At 45.6% G+C, this 21,228-nt stretch overlaps 1 protein-coding gene and 1 long non-coding RNA gene across 6 annotated transcripts in view; one reads left to right on the top strand and one right to left on the bottom strand.

Annotated features, from left to right (window-relative positions):
* The window catches only part of OSBP2 (oxysterol binding protein 2), a gene marked incomplete at its 5' end in the record, with an annotated part of 153,585 nt that overhangs the window by 80,867 nt on the left and 51,490 nt on the right, over positions 1 to 21,228 (bottom strand). The window contains one exon of one of the 5 annotated variants that reach the window (XM_081892306.1): positions 12,049 to 12,181. The exons of the other annotated variants lie outside the window; for them this stretch is intronic. Coding sequence (XP_081748432.1) covers positions 12,049 to 12,127 — 79 coding nt within the window. Of the gene's footprint in view, positions 1 to 12,048; positions 12,182 to 21,228 lie in introns of those variants that run through there. 5 annotated transcript variants of the gene reach the window in all.
* Positions 3,850 to 12,212, top strand: LOC309359165. Its single transcript, XR_014163754.1, has 2 exons — positions 3,850 to 3,934; positions 12,068 to 12,212. It is a non-coding gene; the product is annotated as an uncharacterized lncRNA (long non-coding RNA).

The raw sequence follows: 21,228 nt of genomic DNA, 5'->3' as shown, positions 1-21,228 counted from the left end.
AAGGGAGGGTGTTCCACAGGGTGGGCGCCACCACCGAGAAGGCCCTCTGTCTGGTTCCCTGTAACCTCACTTCCCGCAATGAGGGAACCGCCAGAAGGCCCTCGGCGCTGGATCTCAGTATCTGGGCTAAACAATGGGGGTGGAGACGCTCCTTCAGGTATACAGGACGGAGGTCATTTAGGGCTTTAAAGGTCAGCACAACACTTTGAATTGTGCTCGAAAACATACTGGGAGCCAATGTAGGTCTTTTAACGACGGCCAGTCCCAGTCACCAGTCTAGCTGCCGCATTCTGGATTAATTGCAGTTTCCGGGTCACCTTCAAAGGTAGCCCCACGTAGAGCGCAGGGCAGTAGTCCAAGCGGGAGATAACTAGAGCATGCACCACTCTGGCGAGACAGTCAGCGGGCAGGTAGAGTCTTAGCCTGCGTACCAGGTGGAGCTGGTAGACAGCCGCCCTGGACACAGAATTAACCTGCACAGCTGTGAATCCAAAATGACTCCCATTTTGTTTTGTTTTGGGGGGGGTGGACTGCTTCACTGTCCCCACTCGCTGCTGTTTTCACCAGCACCTTCACAGAGGCCATCAGAACCAATGGCCCCGTGAGGAAAAGGCGATGCAGAAGGCAAAATCTTTCCCTACCTCCACTAGCTTGGTCCCTCCCCTTTCAGAGCCAACTGCTCTGCAAAGCAGGGCAGGAAGAGGATCTGCTCAGAGGTGGTGGTGCTGCTGTCATCATCCGAGTTGTCCTGAGCCTTTCCTGCCACAGTGGGAGGCTTCGCTCCAAGTCCAACCAGAGTCTCAAGTCCAGCAGATCCAAGCCAGGTCCCAGAAGGCAGTCCGCAATCCGTCTCTCTCCCCCACCCCAAGTAAAGCCAAAAAATTCAACACATTCCTTTCTGAGAAGGCTGAAATGCAGGACTCTAGTGGAAAAACATCTTTACGTACGTGACAACAGTGGCGAGAGTCTTAATAGCACAAGGATGGAGGACTGAGGAAACTCCAACTAAAGGGAAACTGATGGACTATGCAGATTTGGCAAAATTGACACACAAATTACGGGACAAGGACAACTGTGACTTTAAAGATGAATGGGAACCTTTTACAAAATACTTAAAAGATGCAACAAAGTGAATGGGACTCCTTGGCAGGTTTTGAATAAACGCTCACAAACTTTTCATTGATAATAACCAATTAGATATATTAAGGATCTATACAAATTTGTAACATGCAGAGAATAGCATTCATAGAGAAACCAGAGATTGGAACTGAGGGAAGTCAGGATGGGGGGGGTTGTTTTATGGGAGGGAGGGGGGAATGGGGGGAATTAAAAATGATATGATTTAAGATAATACGTTTTGTTTAAATTCCTAATAAAAATTATATATATATATATTAAAAAATGCAGGACTCTTCACGTAAGTAGCCTAGCAAGACCTACTTTGAGTAACAAGCAGCCTGTGGCAGCCAGCCTCATGCACACAGGCACCAGGTGTGTCATCCGGCCACCAACCCCTGCCCTAAATCTTAATTTCTATGCAGGGGCTAAAAAGGGGCTGCCCATATCTCTTGCTCATATCAAGCTCCACTTTTTCAGCCCATGTTATTCCTTCCTTCCAATCCAAGCCAGTTTTCATCAACCTGGATAGCTCAGCAGAACGGCCAGGGACAGCTTGAGCACAGAATGGATGGGACTCCTGCAGAGGGATGGATGGCCCAGCCAGCTGGCCCCTCAATGTTGTGGCTTTGCTGAAAGCAGGATTCTTGGGGAAACAAGTCCATGTTTTTTACCTGGCCAGCTTCAAAATTTCCCACTGGCTGCTGCTTTCAGCAGAACCCTCACAGAGGCGATTGGTTCCTGGCTGGCTGACGCTGATGGGAGTTTCAGCCCCAAAGATATGGAGGTCACCAGGTTAATAGAATAATAGAATCATGGCGCTGGAAGGGACCCAGAGGAATATGTAGTTGTCCTATATGGGGATCAAATGTGCAAATGTGGTGTTATCAGCAGCATGCTCTAACCCAGTGTTTCCCAACCTTTGGTCTCCAGCTGTTTCAGACTACAATTCCCATCATGCCTGACCACTGGTCTTGCTAGCTAGGGATGATGGGAGTTGTAGTCCAAAAACAGCTGGAGACCAAATGTTGGGAAACACTGCTCTAACCAACTGAGCTATCCAGTTGCCCAAATAAGTGTTCCCTGGCTGGATTGGAGAAGGCTGATCTAAGCCCCTAATACAGAGACTGTGTGGACCATACACATTAGATTGCAAAGATCAGGCATAGGCAAACTCCACCCTCCAGATGTTTTGGGACTACAACTCCCATCATCCCTGGCTAACAGGACCAGTGGTCAGGGATGATGGGAGTTGTAGTCCCAAAACATCTGGAGGGCTGAGTTCGCCTATGCCTGGCAAAGATCAACCGAACGGTGGGGGCTCATATACAGCTGTGGGTTGCAGGGTGGGGTGTCCTAAGACCGACTGCTATTTCTGCAGCAAGGTTCCATCAGGGTCCCTGTCTCTAGTGTCCTAAAGCTGCACAATCAGAGGGAAAGGAAGTGAGCCAGCCACTGAGTATGGGCTCATAGAGTCCTTCTGGAGAAGGAACATGGGAAGAACACCCAGACAGAGGTGTTCTGTATGCTCCAAAGCTAAGCATTTAGGAACAGTGAAAATACCAGGTGCTTCAGTTTCACGAGAAGGGCACGCATGTTTGGCTATGTGCAATGGAACTTCACAGAAAGCACAACTTAAGTTGCTCCAAAAGATTATATCGAAGCACTTGGAATCATTTCCCCATCTGCATGCACAAAAAATAATAGATCTGGCCAAAAGACAACACATGGAGATCGGCATTCATCAATGCAATGTATCCTGAATTATTATTATTGTTGTTGTTGTTGTATAATCTTTGAAAGCTGTATAATCTTAGAAGGGTCACAGCTGTGACTATCATGTAGGGACCCTGCACTTCTGGATTGGCCACTAGACTACTGCTCATATATCCGGCAGTGCAGTCACAAATATAGCTTTTCTATGATTTGCCCTTCAGCAAGAATAGGTGGGAAGAATAGCTTCCAACTGCAAATTCTGGCTTCATTGTCCCATATCCACGAACAAGCTGCAATTCTCTCCACAATAAAGGAAAGGTCACAGGCAGCTCAGGTAACACGTCAAAGAGAAAAGCCAACATCAGGAACTCAATAGCTACAAAGCTGACCCAGAGAACAGGCAGAGAAATCAGCAGGAAACATAATGAGGCCCAAATATAAACCAAGCCAAGCACATTGTTAGAAAAACAAAAGAAGAGACTCATTCTCTCCTGTACAGAAAGTTATTTATATATCTGGATAAGAGAGGTTTTCAAAAATAGGTGGGGCACCCTCCCAGAGATGTATGTGTGGTCTTGGGCTTAGCAACCATGAAGTAAAACTGGACAGAACAGCCTGTTTCTGAATATGAGGTTGCATTTCAGGGGTGAAGAGCCTCAGGACTGGGGGAGAAAATGTGGCCCTCTAGACATCTTCATCTGGCCCTCAGAACTCTCCTCAGGCTGATCGCAACAGCACTCTGTCCACCTCCAATTCTCGGCAACTGATACGTTACCTGTATGTTAAGGATAATGGTTTAATTTCCGGAAATGGGAATGTTTACTTATGTTGGGTTACTGTGTATTTTTAGCATGGGGTTTATCCTTTGGCACTAGCTGTCATGTGATTGGCTGACTGTGAGTCACATGAGAGCGTCACATTCCATTCTGTTGTGACTGTTATTCCAGTAACTGTTGTTTTTAACTGTTTTCTGCTCACTCGCTCGCTTGCTTGCTCTGTATGAGGGGGAATGGCTGCTGTGGTGTCAGTGTGATCCATCTGAAGTAAAACAGAGGAAGATCCCTAAACATTAATATCCTGTGAACTGCCCTAAGACCTGCAGGTATAGGGTGGTTAATTAATTAATTAATTGAGAAATCTGTGCAGGAGCTAGATTGCAAATATATTCTTCTGTTATATGTTTATGAAAACAAGGTTCTTTTTGAATACAAACAGCCTGGACATTATATAGTCTTTACAAAGAAGTTATCAATCATCCAGAATAGTTATTTAGCTTCCTAGCTGTAAGCTACTCTGCATATCATCAGAATTACACACACACACACATACACACACACACACACACACACACAGTGCTTTTTTCTATTAAAAAAATGTTTAGGGGTACTCTCATTTTTCTACTCATATTGAAATACTGCCCCTCAATGAGGCCAAACTTAGATTCACAAAATGTTTTAGGGGTATGCGTACCCCTGCGTCCCCCCAGAAAAATGTGTGTTCTCGCTCTCGCTCTCCACACACACACACACACACACACACTCAACACACACAGGCATACTGCCTCTCTGACAGTGGACAGAATGGACCAATGCTTCTGAGCTTCCCAGGGCATTTGGCTGCCCTCTGCTGGAAGCAGAATGCTGGAGCAGATAAGACACAGCACAGGCAACCTGAACATCAATTTAAACACACACTGCAACCTGTAGTGACTGCTGGGAGGTAAACCCATTTAGCTACTTCTCAGTGTAGCAGTCTCTTTCCCAATTAAACCACCACAGGGCAAAACACAGCTGATTTGCACAAGCCCTGTGCAACTTCCGTGTCTGGGGGATAAATAATGCTGGCGAGGCAGAACAGGAGCCCCGAGGCCTGTAAGCAACACCAGTTCCGGGACGTCATTTGGAGTCAGGGCCCTCTCAGTAACTGGGGCACAGCGCAGCTCACTTGCAAGCTCCCCCACGGATATAATTTCCCAGTAGGCTGATAAAGGCGATCTCTCTCTCTCTCTCTCTCTCTCTCTCTCTCTCTCTCTCTCACAAGCTTTTCTAAACGTGTCACCGAAAATAAATTTTTAATCATTATTTAAATACGTTTTCCACCCTCAGGACGTTCTAGGGTTTCGCCATCTCACAGAAAGAGAAGCATGCAAGAACAGACTGACCCCCTTTCACACTTTTCCCAGGGGGCCAGGAGAAAGAGGAGATGCGGGGAGGACGTGGCCCTGGTAACAAGCTTGAACTCTTTTGTTGAGCATCAAGCTATTTCAGCCGTTTAAAAACAACACAGAAAAAGATCATACAGGCTTCCTTCAGTTCACTGCTCTTGGGAGTTGTTCTAAAACTCCCTGCCAAAACTTTCCTAAATGATGATGCAAGTGCAGCGGGGAGGAAAGGAGTCTGGAATTTGTGGGAAGGCAAGCAGGCAGGCGGGACGCGGGTGGCGCTGTGGGTTAAAGCACAGAGCCTAGGACTTGCCGATCAGAAGGTCGGCGGTTCGAATCCCCACGACGGGGTGAGCTCCCATTGCTTGGTCCCTGCTCCTGCCAAACTAGCAGTTCGAAAGCACCTCAAAGTGCAGGTAGATAAATAGGGACCGCTCCGGTGGGAAGGTAAACGGCGTTTCCATGCTATGCTCTGGTTCGCCAGAAGCGGCTTAGTCGTGCTGGCCACATGACCCGGAAGCTGTACGCCAGCTCCCTCAGCCAATAAAGTGAGATGAGCGCCGCAACCCCAGAGTTGGCCACGACTGGATCTAATGGTCAGGGGTCCCTTTACCTTTAAGCAGGCAGGCAGGCAGGCAGGCAGGCAGGCAAGCAAGCAGGCTGGTTTTCAGTTGCAACGCATTTGACCTTCTTGACATAATCACACTGGTATATAATGGGTTGTATCTAACATTAGACAGACTCAAGAGCAGACCATTTGAAATTAATGGACATGACTCATTTAGGCCCATGGATCTACTCTGAGTAGGTTGGTTGCAGCCCAATAATAATAATAATAATAATAATGGCAACATCACACACACCCTGCCATGTGGGCGTCCCTTGCAGGCGACCACTGTGCCTGGAGACTGCAGACAAGTTGTACATCCATGGCAGTGACCAGAGGAGAAATGACCGCTGGGAGGACAGCAGAGAGAAGGAACGCTGTGGTGCATCTGCAGCAACACGACTGGACACCTTCGTCTGCCCCAGCTGCAACAAAACATGTCTCTTCCGCATCTATCTCTGCAGCCATAGCTGGCGCCGCAACCTTCCAACAGCTTGATCTCACCCCCAAAGTCTCACTCCTCCATCGTCTCCGGAGACAGACCAGCAGTGATGATGATAGAAATGAGTTGCTCCCTTTAATGCTGGGTGAGATTGCAATCCCAAACCCCTAGGTCTTTGCTGTTGGAGGCCGCAAGAGTATAGCCATCTGCTGACCTCTGGCGCCACAGAGCTTCCACTTATTGTGTGGGGTCTTCAGGGGAAGAAGAAGTCATTTCCAGTCTGGCCAGGGCAGGCCTGGGCACAAGATGTATCACACAAGGTGGGGCAGATGTTGTCTCAATCAAGAACCAGCATTGCCCGAAATCTTAAGAACACTGCTAGGGTCTTGTCCTCTATTGGCTCCACCACCTTGGGAGAGCAGCCTGCAATCTTTAAAGCCCCTACAACCTATTCTGTATTCTCTTTCCCACATGGGCCAACCAAATGCCTCTGGGAAAACCTCAAACACCTTGAGGTCTGAGCTTCCACGCCTCTATGGTCTTCAAATAAAAACATCTTGGAAGTCCCAGGCCACAGGGATGTCAGGCTGGCCTCAACCAGAGCCAGGGCTTTTTCGGCCGTGGCCCCGATCTGGTGGAGCGCTCTGTCACAAGAGACTAGGGCCCTGCGGGACTTGACATCTTTCTGCAGGGCCTGCAAGACAGAGCTGTTCCCCCAGGCCTTTGGCCAAGGCACAGTCTGACCCCCTCCTTCTGTAATCCTCATGGAACTCTAGCCCAATGGTTGCCATTAATTTGATTCTGAATTGATTTTAGAATGTATTTTAATTAATTGACTGTGATTTTACGTAAATTGTGCTATTTTTACTGTTGTTAGCTGCTCTGAGCCCGGCTTTGGCTGGGGAGAGTGGGATATAAATAAATAAATTATTATTATTATTATTATTATTATTATTATTATTATTATTATTTAACTACAAATTCAACATTTTAAACATGGCTGAAAATTAAACCCATTAGACTATCTGAGAGCAATATCCTCTTTTATGCATGACCAAAAAACAAAAAGCAAGAGTAAGTTCTAATTATATAATGCACAGATTGCATGTATGTGTGTATATGCACAATTATGTAATGGTGGGATAAAAATAGCACCTGACCACCACATCACCAAGAGTGGAGAATGATCAAGCCAGCTGAACCCGAGGATGGAAGGCAGTTTCCATCACTGTACTTTTTTAAGCACCTGCTAAAAAGATTTTTTTGTTTAGATAAGCCTATCCAGATGTTTCGGAACTTGATGAAAGCCTTAATCCATTTTTAGCCTATTGTTATTTTAACTTTTCGAAAGTCTTAAATTATTCTTGCTAAGTTTTCCTATTGATAATTTTGCTGCGCACTGCTTTGTGGTGGTGGTGTTGTTGCTGTTTAAACATTCAAGCAGTGTATAAATTTTATGAAACAAATAAATAATAGATCCCCCCAAAAGGTGTTCATGTTGGCCCATTGCAGCATCTGAGCAGCTGACGCTGTTATTTCAGCCCTGGCATTTGTGGGCCAGAACCTTCTGCAGATGCAAAAGAAATCCAAGCTGCGTTGCTCTTAGAGGAAAAATACAAAATCAATTGTTTAAACTTCAGCCAGATAAACTACTGCTGCTCTCAGCCCATTCATTAAAATCATATGAGTTTTAGTCCATTAAGCGGGGGGGGGGGAGGATTCCCAAAACAAAATGTGAACTTTGCTTTTCAATAGTTGGAGCAGACACCAAAATAGAAGATGCATTATCTCCTCCTTACATGAGAAATGTAAGGGGATGGAATAGGGTGGAGGCCTCTCCAGACAGAGACTGCCATCTGCAGCCTTTCAACATTGCCATTCATAGAAAACAGCATATTTGAGCATGTTGCTGAGCTGCTTAAGAGGGGCGGGAAATCTGCAGGTAGGAGAAAAACAGGGGAGGCTGGTCCATTAGGGCACTGTTCCAACAACCTCAGTCTGCCTGTAGCCCGCCCTCAGGTCAAAGGCCTGGAAACGATGCCTTATGAGGAACGGCTAAGGGAGCTGGGCATGTTTAGCCTGGAGAAGAGGAGGTTAAGGGGTGATATGATAGCCATGTTCAAATATATAAAAGGATGTCACATAGAGGAGGGAGAAAGGTTGTTTTCTGCTGCTCCAGAGAAGCGTACACGGAGCAATGGATCCAAACTACAAGAAAGAAGATTCCACCTAAACATTAGGAAGAACTTCCTGACAGTAAGAGCTGTTCGACAGTGGAATTTGCTGCCAAGGAGTGTGGTGGAGTCTCCTTCTTTGGAGGTCTTTAAGCAGAGGCTTGACAACCATATGTCAGGAGTGCTCTGATGGTGTTTCCTGCTTGGCAGGGGGTTGGACTCGATGGCCCTTGTGGTCTCTTCCAACTCTATGATTCTATGATCTGCCTTGCATGCAGAAGGTGCCAGGTTCAATCCTTGGCAACTGCAGGTAGGTCTGGGAAAAAATCCTAGAGAGCCACTGCTAGTCATTGTAGATAATCCTGAGCTAGTCTGTATAAGGCAGCTCCTTCTGTTCTCACAATCAGTCCAGGGGATGGCACTGGCCACCAGCTTCTTCTTCCTTAGTCTCAATGCTGCCCTTGTAAGGAAGAGGATGGGGGCAAAACTAGAATCAGTTGCCACTGCCTGTCATTGTCTCTGGCGCCACCTACTGTTGGGCTCCATGCCTACCACCCAACCAGTCCCAATTGGCACCAGCCACCACTGTACATGTATGTGCCACTGGACCCTACACACTTCCTATTTCAATTTGAACTGCACGCAACAGCAACGTACTGAATAAAATGGAAAGGGCGGAATTCATACCTGGAGCCCTAGAGAACCATAACTATGATATACAAACACATCACACTCTCCAAACGTCCATCATTAGCATGCAAAGCTTCCAGATACATAAACATTAATATAATCAAATTTTAAAACCTTTAATGATTAAAGAAAGAGTGGGGTTGTCCCATTTTTAATAGCAATAAGGTAAAGGGAATCTCTCAGCCCTCCAATTATTGGAAATAGCCTAAGTGCAATTGCCTATAATTTAGGGGCCTAACTGGTAATAGCGGCTAAAAGACGGCAACTGTCAATCGGAAGTCCCAGTGCAAAATCACAACAAACTCACTGGCTGGGTTCAGATGTCACAGTTAACATGAACAAGCAGCGTGTTTTGGTGCTCACTGCTCATCTGTCCCTGCTGCACCCCACTCTTTCTTTTCTTTGACATGTTGGGGAAGAAATCAAACAGGAAGCCTGTTTTGCATTATGTGGGAACCGGCATTCGTGGCTTTTGCTTCTCTCCAAGCAAACCACGATTGGAAAACAAGGGTTAAACCTAGTTCACACATTCTGTTTGTTCACGTTAAGCCACAGTTGAATGATTGCTATTAATATCAATTACATTTATCAATTGCTTTACACAAGGAAAAGAAACCTCAAAGCAACTTAGCAAGAGCAAATACAACAGATAATAGCAGTTAAAACCATGGAAAAATGAACAATGCAGATGCATTAAATACTCATCCAGCAACATATTCATAAGGACAAGTCCTACCGATGCCACTAAAGGATGAGACCACCACAGGATGCAATCTAATTAAGCAAAGGCCTGGGGAAACATAATAGCCTTAGTCTAGTGATTAAAGAGGGGACGCGGGTGGTGCTGTGGGTTAAACCACAGAGCCTAGGGCTTGCCGATCAGAAGGTCGGCGGTTCGAATCCCCGTGACGGGGTGAGCTCCCGTTGCTCGGTCCCTGCTCCTGCCAACCTAGCAGTTCGAAAGCACGTCAAAGTGCAAGTAGATAAATAGGTACCACTCCAGCGGGAAGGTAAACGGTGTTTCCGTGAGCTGCTCTGGTTCGCCAGAAGCGGCTTAGTCATGCTGGCCACATGACCTGGAAGCTGTACGCCGGCTCCCTCGGCCAATAAAGCGAGATGAGCGCCGCAACCCCAGAGTCGGTCACAACTGGACCTAATGGTCAGGGGTCCCTTTACCTTTAGTGATTAAAGACTGACAAGGATGGGGCCAGGTGCATCTTGTTGGGAAGAGCATTTCAGATGAGGGCCACCACCGAAAAGGAGCATTCTCATGCAGCCATCCTCCACACTTCCCATAGGTGGGCCACACAGAGAAGTGCCAGTGGTAATAAAAACATCAGGGTCTGGGCTGGTTCATATGGAGAATGGCAGTCCATACTAAACTACAGCTTATCATGATGTCCAAACCAGGCCATTATGTGCCCTCAGGCAAGGCACTATATCTTGGTACTAGGCCCACATCAGAAATAGGTCAATAATAGTACTGACCTGATTTATAATGCTAATGCAATTATTGCGAAGAGGGTGGATTAGATCCAAAGAGCCGGGAAGTAGAAGGAAACAGACACTAGCACCCTGTTCCACAAACACTTGCACAAACGTTTGCACAGGTGTAAAATCCAGGATAGGTCATTCACATCCTTCCTCTTGGGAAAGCAGCAGAACACACTTGGATTCCTCTGCAATGTTCAAGTACAGTGGTACCTCGGCTTACAGACGCTTCAGGTTACAGACGCTTCAGGTAACAGACTCAGCTAACCCAGAAATAGTACCTCGGGTTAAGAACTTTGCTTCAGGATGAGAACAGAAATCGGGCTCCGGCGGCGCGGCAGCAGCAGGAGGCCCCATTAGCTAAAGTGGTGCTTCAGGTTAAGAACAGTTTCAGGTTAAGAATGGACCTCCAGAACGAATTAAGTTCTTAACCAGAGGTACCACTAACCCACCAAAAGTATTCCACATGCAATGCCATAGACTAAGCACTGTGTCAAGCACCCCATCAACACTAAGCATTATTCTATCATATAAGGAAGACTTTGCCAAGCTGGGGCCTCCTCCAGATACTGTCAACTACAACTCCCATCAGCCCCTGCCAGTTCGTACTGATGGGTGTTGTAGTCCAAAACATCTGAAAGGTACCAGGTTCCTGAAGGCAAAGATAAGGAAAGGAGCAGACCGCTCCTACAGAGACAGAACCTTTCCCATATGTTTGCTTCAAGGTATATATTTTGCTACAAAAACCTCAAAACACCACTTTTCATCTTTAAATGCCACCGCCCACATACAGTATTTTGTGCTTCGGGAAATGTTTTTTCACCTTCCAGGTGAATTCAGAGCATGCTCGAGTTATGCAAGATCCGGTTCTTCAAGAATGCACCACCTCGTGCCAGTGAAAACAGGCACAGCGGCAGGTGATTGGAAGTGTTAGGAGTTAAGTTTGGTACACAGAGATAAGTTGGAGCTGGGGGTGGGGTGGGGATTACAGTGTTGTACAGTGGTACCTCAGGTTAAGTACTTAATTCATTCCGGAGGTCCGTTCTTAACCTGAAACTGTTCTTAACCTGAAGCACCACTTTAGCTAACGGGGCCTCCTGCTGCTGCCGTGCCGCCGGAGCCCGATTTCTGTTCTTATTCTGAAGCAAAGTTCTTAACCTGAAGCACTATTTCTGGGTTAGCGGAGTCTGTAACCTGAAGCGTATGTAACCTGAAGCGTATATAACCCGAGGTACCACTGTACTTATAAATAGGATGTAGTCAAAAGAGAAACAAAGTAAGCCACATTCTCCACGTTTATGAAAAACGTGGATTCCCCCCACTCTGATCCGTGACAATTTCACACTCTCCCCGGCTGCCAAGAGGAGAATTCCCTGTGCAGACATAGTCGGTGGTCTATTGCTGTTGCTCCCTTTCATTCCGCATGAAATTAACATGCTTTTCCCAGCGGCAAGGCAACCTCCCCACCCCCACCTGCACAATAAGGCACAACACTTTTTCCCTTTTGTTTTTAAAGTACACAAATATCCCCATGAATTGATCATGCAGTGAAATATACCAGTCAGTGGAAGCCGGAAGGGCCCATAGATAACCGAAGGCCTCTGGAAAGGGGGTGGTGATGGGGGGAGAAGTCCAGAGAAGGCCAACTAACCCTTCTTAATTTTATTCAGGCAGCCCGAGTTGCAGAAGGAGCGGACGGATCCTGACTCCCAGCAGCCCCTCCCCTTCATTCCCGCCGTCAGAGGGGTTTGGCGGAAGCTCCAGCTCAGGGCATTGCCTGAGGTTGTTTATAAAAATAAAAATGGAAGACACTAATATTTAAGAAACATCCTGATTCAGCAGGGAGATGGTGGCCTGATGCATCACTGCTCTCAGAGAAAGCACATCCCACATTACAGATTCTGGCCACATGCTATCCCTCTCTCTCCATATAGTTTAGCCCCATGGATCTCCCGGCAACCGTGAAAGCTGCTTCATTATACCACAATGCACCACAGCCTCTCTTTGGGAGCAAGAAGGCAAGGCTTAACTCCATCCCTGCTGGGGAGACAGGAGTTCTCTCGGAAAGTAAAAGGGGAACGGAACAGGGAAAGGAGAGCGCCGCATACGAAACGCATAGGCTGCATTGCCGGCTTGCTGCTTCCCCTTTATGGAACATGCGCTTTGCAAAGTCACATGGACCACAGGAAGCTGACAAAGGCGATCTGGGAAGGTAATTGGGAAAGAGCCCTGTCCCTTTAAATCCTCGCTAGAGGTTGTTTTTAGGACGTTTGCTGGAATATGCATCAGAGCTTAAAAAAAAACACACACAGCCTGGAAGAGTGATTTCTACATCATTCTCTTAAATGAAAAATGACCCAAAAACTACATTCAGAAAATGAGCGATTCTGTATTCGCCCCCAAAATAAATTTCATACCCAAAGGGAAAGGTTTCTCACCCCTCTACTGGAGGAGAAATCTGGGCTTGCCCCCCAACTGAACATGCAGCCTCCCCACCCCACACTCTACCCCACAGAAGGAATTTAACAACAGTGAGAGAGAAAATGCTGGATAGATTCCTGTTAGATGTGAGCTACAGTAACCTCACAATGGAAAGGGTATTTGCTGCTGAATAGGAGTTGGGAGAGATGAGGGGGGAAATGGGGAAACCACCTATAAATGTCTACAAGCATTTTATTTTATTATTATCGGCCGACAAAGTAAAGATTCAGAGGTCAGAGAAAGAAGAAAATGTATAGATTAACAGCACACATTCGCGTTCCAGGGAGCGGTTGCAACTTAGTGACAGAGCAACGGCTTTGCATGCAGAAGACCCCAGAGTTGATCCCCTAGGAAGAGATTCCTTGTCTGAAACACTGGAGGACTGCTGCCAGTCCGTGTAAACAATACTGAACTAGTGGGTGGTATAGGTTGTAGCCAATGCTAGTCCTACTCAGAGCAGTCACACTGAAACTAGGTTTACATACATAGCTCAGTCTGTAGCATCTTTTGGGATGTTGTTGTTGTTTAGTCGTGTCCGACTCTTCGTGACCCCATGGACCAGAGCACGCCAGGCACTCCTGTCTTCCACTGCCTCCCGCAGTTTAGTCAAACTCATGCTGGGAGCTTCGAGAACACTGTCCAACCATCTCGTCCTCTGTTGCCCCCTTCTCCTTGTGCCCTCCATCTTTCCCAGCATCAGGGTCTTTTCCAGGGAGTTTTCTCTTCTCATGAGGTGGCCAAAGTATTGGAGCCTCAGCTTCAGGATCTGTCCTTCCAGTGAGCACTCAGGGCTGATTTTCTTAAGAATGGAGAGGTTTGATCTTCTTGCAGTCCATGGGACTTTCAAGAGTCTCCTCCAGCACCATAATTCAAAAGCATCAATTCTTTGGCGATCAGCCTTCTTTATGGTCCAGATCTCACTTCCATACATCACTACTGGGAAAACCATAGCTTTAACTATACGGACCTTTGTTGGCAAGGTGATGTCTCTGCTTTTTAAGATGCTGTCTAGGTTTGTCATTGCTTTTCTCCCAAGAAGCAGGCGTTTTTTAATTTCGTGGCTGCTGTCACCATCTGCGGTGATCATGGAGCCCAAGAAAGTAAAATCTCTCACTGCCTCCATTTCTTCCCCATCTATTTGCCAGGAGGTGATGGGACCAGCGGCCATGATCTCTTGGGATAAGTGGCTTCAAACAGACTACAAGGCTTCAAACAGACTACAATAGTTAAAGTACCCTTCCCTTAACAGCCAACAGGAGGAGGCAGTGTCCCTGTGGTCAGAAACAAAATGGCCAGTTGTTCAGCTGTCTCATCCATAAACTATGGCTTACCACCAATGCTCAAGCATTTGTGGGCTCCCGGAGAGGAGATTCTGTTCCAGACAAACCATAAGCTCAGATTCAGACAACATATTAAGCTGAACCAATACAAGGACCAGAGAAAGCAGGAAACAGCCAACATCACATCTCCAGGAACCCTCTTGCTACTGCATTCCCAATCAACCATAGTTTGGCTTAGAGTTATGTACAGACCAGCTCTCTTATCTCGGTTTATTAAGAAAAGCATCCAAAAGTCATGGTAGGGCAATATAGCCATTAAGACCGACCGAAAATCCACAAAGAAGAGGACGAGCTTGTGAATTCGCCAGAAGTATTGCTAGGCAATACGAAAACGAAATCAACTTATTCCGCCTAATAATCTTTAAATGGACTGTGGGAGGTGGGATGCCAGCTAAATTAGATTAGGCAGTACTCGATGCAGAAACATCTCAGGTTGCACCAAAGGCTAAAGAGATTGAAACACGGATGCAGCCAGGAGCAGGGGCAACCACAGACAGGCACATCCTGAAACATCACAGGGATATATAAACTACTGCATTCTCTTGCATCAGCTGCTGAAACCATCTTTTAAACAGAGTTTATCTTTTGTTTCTATTTAGATCTGCATGCAGAAATCTGGGGGTTGAGGGATGAGAAATAGGAAGATCCTACCATTAATATTATCAGAAAAAGCCTGAAATAAGTCTGTGCCTCCATCTGGCTGGGCTTTTATTAGTTGTTATTAATAATAAATGTGCATATTGACAGCTTTATAATTAGCTCCTGAATACACCCTGGATCCTTGCAGGGAGATTGATTTCCTCGTGCAATACTTGTTCGACTGCCAGCCTTGTCTCCCAGCTTGCTGCCTCCCACCCACCCTCTTTGTTCCATTCTTCAACCCCACCCTTGGCCAACAACCCAGGGACACAAACCTCTGTATTCTGTTGCACCAGCAAAAGAGTTCATGCTGAGTTCTGAAAGGTCTGTGTTTTTAGCCTTACTTTATTTATGTCCCACTTCTCCCCCCCCCGCCCCAATAAAGGAATTGGAGAGTGCCAGGAAGGGCCCACAACAATAAAAGAAGCCCACAGTCCTGGTTAGTCCATGGGTAGGCAGGCAAACTAAGGCCTGGGGGCCGGATCCAGCCCAATCGCCTTCTAAATCTGGCCCGCGGATGGGCTGGGAATCAGCATGTTTTCACATGAGTAGAATGTGTCCTTTTATTTAAAATGCATTTCTGGGTTATTTGTGGGGCCTGCCTGGTGTTTTCGCATGAGTATAATGTGTGCTTTTATTTAAAATGCATCTCTGGGTTATTTGTGGGGCATAGGAATTCATTCATTTTTTTTCCAAAATATAGTCCAGCCCCCCACAAGGTCTGCGGGACAGTGGACCAGCCCCCTGCTGAAAAAGTTTGCTGACCCCTGGCTTAGAGCATGGTGCTGATAACGCCAAGGTTGCAGGTTCAATCCCCATTAGGTACAGCTGCATATTCCTGCATTGCAGGGGGTTCTGACACTAGATGATCCTCAAGGTCCCTTCCAACGCTATGATTCTACCCCTTCTAATTATACAATAGAAAGAAAACAGCATACATTTCCAAGTTTGCACCAGTACGCTGAAATGAGAAGTGTTATATAGAACATAAGAAGAGCCAGATAAGGTCAATGGCCCACCTAGTCCAGAACCCAGCTGTGTCCCAGCCTCCTGCTACTAATGTGTTTAAAGAATGGAAGACAGTCTTCTAACGCTGCCTGAAAGCCTGAACTCCAGATGTTCTCAACTAACAGCCCCATCAGCCCCAACAGGCACAGCTGAGCTAGCTGAGGCTGATGGGAGATGATGATGATGATGATGATATTTACTTGTACCCTGTCCATCTGACTGGTTGCCCCAGCCACTATGGGCGGCTTCCAGCATATATAAAGACATAATAAAACATTAAGCCTAAAATACCTTCCCTATACAGGGCTGCCTTCAGATGTTTCCTAAATGTTATACAATTACTCATCTCCTTAACATCTGATGGGAGGGCATTCCACAAGGTGGGCGCCACTACCGAGAAGGCCCTCTGCCTCTGATGTAGTCCCAAGCATTTGGAGGGCACCAGATTGGTGAAGTGGGCCTTGGGTGGGGGTGTTAATCAGAAGTTGTGCCACACCCCCCACCAGGTCTTGCTCTCTGAAACTGCTAATCTAACTGCAGACCACAAAGATGCACAGAGCACTAGGCCTTCCTTGCACATCTAATGAACAGGGCTAGAAAGCTGACATCAACATTCAAAAGCAAACAATTAAAAAGTTTGAGACTGGTGGAAAAGATAGTATCCTGCCACAACTGTCCCTGGACGGGCTCGAACCGCCAACTTTCAGATTCACCTTCTCTATGTTGGGTCTACCCCAACTTCATCCCAAGCTATAAATTAGGGGGTGAGTAAACACTCGGGTAAGGAATCACGAGTCTATGAGCTAGACGCAGCCCACAGTGTCTCTTGAATCCAGCAAGCAGCCTCTCATCCTTGGCCCTGTCCACCACATGCCTATTATAGCTTTAGGGGGTGGAGGAAGCTCCCATCGGTACCAATGGAAGCTTTTTTTCTTAATCTAATTGTTGAAGGCGGGATTTGCAACCGTCTCCACCCCCATCGTTCTGCCCGGACACTGAGGTCCAGTGCCTTCTGGCGGTTCCCTCGCTGCGAGAAGCCAAGTTACAGGGAACCAGGCAAAGGGCCTTCTCGGTAGTGGCACCCGCCCTGTGGAATGCCCTCCCACCAGATGTCAAAGAGAAGAACAACTACCAGAGTCTACTACTATCAACAACCCCAGAGTCGGCCATGACTGGACCCAATGGTCAGGGGTCCCTTTACCTAGGTTATTGTATTTTTATATTCTGTTGGAAGCCACCCAGGGGGCTGGGGAAACCCAGCCAGATGGGTGGGGTATAAATATATTATTATTATTATTATTATTAGAGCTATCTCTTTCTTTCCCTTCCCAGCTTTGATTCATCCCAACCCACAACCCCCAGTGCAGCAATGCGGGTGGGGCGTTCCCACTGGGAACAAATTGTTACTCAGGGCAGGGCAGTGGATGGAAGGGCTGGGGAGAAAGAAGGGGAGAAGCAGGAGAGAGAGAGAGAGAGAGAGAGAGAGAGAGAGAGAGAGAGAGAGAGAGAGAGAGAGAGAGAGAGAGAAGGCGGAGGGGTCATCATAACACACTCTTTTGAGGGGTAGATAACTTGTGTGAGTGTGCGGGAGCATTCACTGTGCCCCAAGAGCAATCTTTCTTTTTTAAGAGTGAATTACTACAAAGAATAATGGAAATAATGAAAGCAGCCATAGATCATAGCATACCGAAGGAACAAGTTACAGTGGTGCCCCGCAAGACGAAATTAATTCGTTCCGCAATTTTTGTCGTCTAGCGAATTTTTCGTCTTGCGAAGCACGAAATCCCATAGGAATGCATTGAAAATCAATTAATGCGTTCCTATGGTCAAAAAAGGTCTAAACAAAGCCAAATTTGGTACAACAACAGTTTATTAACTGCTCTTTAAAGTCACACATACTCTTTAAAGTCACACATACAGTTCAAAAACTGAAGGGAAAATAAATTAACTTTATAAACAAAACATGTCTTTGTTTTTAGACGTCGCGAGACGTTTTCGTCTTGCGAAGCAAGCCCATAGGGGAAATTCGTCTTGCGAGGCAAATCGAAAACGGAAAAACCTTTCGTCTAGCGAGTTTTTTGTCTTGCGAGGCATTCGTCTTGCGAGGTACCACTGTATTTCAAGTCAAAGGTTTCGGCGTTCACGCCATTGGGTGCAAGCGAATGTTTCAATTTGCCAATGACTTAGGAACAATTCCTGATTTTCTAAGAAGCTATTACAACGCTATTTTCCTCCCTCCACTCTTGTATAGTTGGCTCATTTAAACATAAAAACGCCATCGCGCTCCACTTTCCCATTCTGTCATTCTCAGGAGTATTTTCCATTAACTTCACGTATCAAAGCCTAGTGACTATAATCACATACACGGCTAATGCTGCATCAGTTTAAAAGTAATTTCTTTATATAATTCAGGAGAAGTCGCAAAGGATCCGGTATTATATGGCTCATCTTTTCTACAGCGGTTCCAATTTTACTCCCGTACCTGTTTCCAACTAACACATCCCCCACGTATGATAAAAAGACCACCCCCCAACTGTTATGGTGTTGCTTAGATGTGTTTCTATATATAAACACTTGCTCTTAACGAGATTATTTCCTTTTTTCCATATATATATTCCCATTCATAAAATGTTTTGAACTTAAGAATAGCCCTATGGCCAATCGCAGTTCAGTATCCATTCTTAAAGTGGCCAACCAGATATCCATGGGAAAACCCCAAGCAGGATCTGACCTAACAGCAACACTCTTCCTTCCTGTGGCTTCCAGTAATTGGTATTCAGAGGCAGAGTATAGTCATTGTGACTAGTAACCACTGATAACCTTGCCCCATCGTGCATTTATGCATTCAACTCGATACTGTAATTTTTACTCCACCTTCTCAGTGAAAACATAAGATCTTACAGAATTCAGATTTTAACAGTTTTTACAACCTTGAATAAGCAGCCTTTCAGAATTAGCACAGTTTGTACTTCAGAAACCGTGCTAATTCTGAAAGGCTGCTTATTCAAGATAGTAAAAAAAAAAAAAACATTCAAAACCTGAACTCTCCCGATCTCATTTTCATCTGATATTTACAGACTTGCAAATATTCAGACTGTGAAAACTGGATCGCATTCATGAAAGGTTTTCACTGAAGGCCAGGAAGCACCTATTAGCAAAAAAATCTTTATTTTCATACATGCAGTTCACTGAAAGCATCTTAATGCTGCCACACTCGGGCCCTCAGACTCCAGTCATTATCCCCCAAAGCTACCCGTGCTTCAGGTGGATCGATGCATAACAACAACGTGGAAAATTAGAGACTTCAGAGGGCTTGAAAAGCGAGTGAAATCGGGCCTTGGCTATCAATGCCCTCCAAAAGCAACACAAGAATTCTATATTTCACATCAACTCGTCATCTCCTTCAGGCAAAACAAGCTGTTCAGAACCTGCTCCGACGGTCCGTTTCTGTTTTCAGAAGCAGCATATTAAGCTCGCAAGCCACTCATTTTTGTTTCCATCTGCACTTAGCTCTTGACAACAAGAGTTTATCACTCCCCTGATATTCCTCTAGAAGATGGAAAATTGAAAGTGGTTCTATTTCCACCAAATTCCAAAGCACTAGAACTGGATTTATCTCCCAGGTCAAACTTAATGTACTAGTTGTTTCCTCTAAAGTTCTACAAAGTGCCAAAGAAGATTCGGAGGGTGGAGGGGGATAGAGGGAAATGCAATGCTACTGAATAAGTTAACTGGGGCTCTCACAAAGCAAACCCCGCACTCTGGAATAGTCTGGATTGCATGGAAATCATAGAATCATAAAAGCTGGAAGGGAGCACAAGGATCATCTAGTCCAGCCCCCTGCAATCTTTCATCCAATGCAGACCTTGAGCCCACAGCCCTGAGATTAATAGGCTCATGCTCTAAAGACTGGTCTAGTGCGGTAGCTCATCTAAAGTCCAGTTTCCCAAAGCAAGCAGCACATATTTCAATGGCAACATTTTCCCCATATACTGTTTGTTTAGTTAATAGCAACAATCTGATTAGCACTTTTTTTCTTTTTAAAGGCTGCTAAGGAAGTTGAATAGACTGTGATTACACTAATCCGGCGAAGCCATGATGCATCATTTCTCTACTTCAAAACCTCGTCACACATAATAAAGTGCGTTGCTGCTCTTACTAAATTCTCAGCCTCCAAATCAGCCACCTCAATATCAAATCATAAATCCAGGAAATAAAAATAAAAAGCAATAAGATGCCTAGTATCTTACCTTGAAAAGCTCATTTGTGGCAACCAGCCTGACTCATCACCATTTATTTATTTATTTATTTGGCCCTACATAGCAGTGGTTTCCAAACTTTTTGGTATGGTGATCCCAGAAGCCCATATTTCCTTGATATGACAATTTATTGTCATATGAATTTGGGATGTTGGATCTTCTGCAGCAGTTTTGTGCATTTTAACTGCAACTCTGCCTCTTTTGTTAACAATTCCTTGCGGCATCCCATAAAATTCTTTACTCAACGTCCCTATCAATGCAGATTTGTTGAAACAATTATACCTACAAAGTTATTCACAGTTTTGTTTAAGGCGATGTATGAACCCCATCTGTTGGTGGAAAAAGATGCACCAAACAGAGGGAATTGTAGGGAGGAGGGATTGTATATTTCTCATGCAGAAGTGAAAACAGTGAGCTACTACAGAGAAATCTGTATATACTTCATAGTAGATAGCTTGTAGTGGGATACATTGTCAAACCAGGGTGCTCAGTTATTTCCTAATGAGGAGCTTTTGCAATTAGTAAATCATGTTCTGATAGGGGCACAATCCACTCAAAGTGAAACATGTTACGGCTGCTATCCCAAGCATGCATACCTGGGAGTGAGTCCTATGGAACTCACGGCTACTTCTGAATTAAACTGGCTGCACATTCTATTGGTTTCAATGGGAAAGCTATAACAGATGTAATGCGACCCTCCCACTGGAACCCATAGGAACTGAAAGTGTATATATTCTGGCTGGATCACACCCTCTATCAATTAAATGCTAACTTTAAGCATGGCTAAAGAAAATACATTATTGTGATCGTGATTAAAGCGTCCCCTTTAATGATTATTAACTTATTAAATCATTCACTCTGATTACTACTAATTTAGTAACAGTTACACACAGTTAAGCATTTCTGTTAAAACGTTATGGTAAAATGCCCCATTGAATTTACCGAGAGAGATTTACAGCCTATGCACGTCTACAGGGAAGTGAAGCAAATTCCTAGGGCGGCTGAAATCTTAGCTCAATGCTGACCGAGTGATGCCTGACTGTTCCGGACAGAGCAGAGGAGGCTCACCTGAAGCTACCCGGGTCCAAGTGCTGCATCACCACG

The sequence above is a fragment of the Podarcis melisellensis genome (assembly GCF_964234715.1).
Source record: "Podarcis melisellensis genome assembly, chromosome: 16".
Classification (NCBI taxonomy): domain Eukaryota; kingdom Metazoa; phylum Chordata; class Lepidosauria; order Squamata; family Lacertidae; genus Podarcis; species Podarcis melisellensis.
Note: the sequence above shows the minus strand (reverse complement) of the source record. Positions and strands in the feature narration are given on the sequence as shown.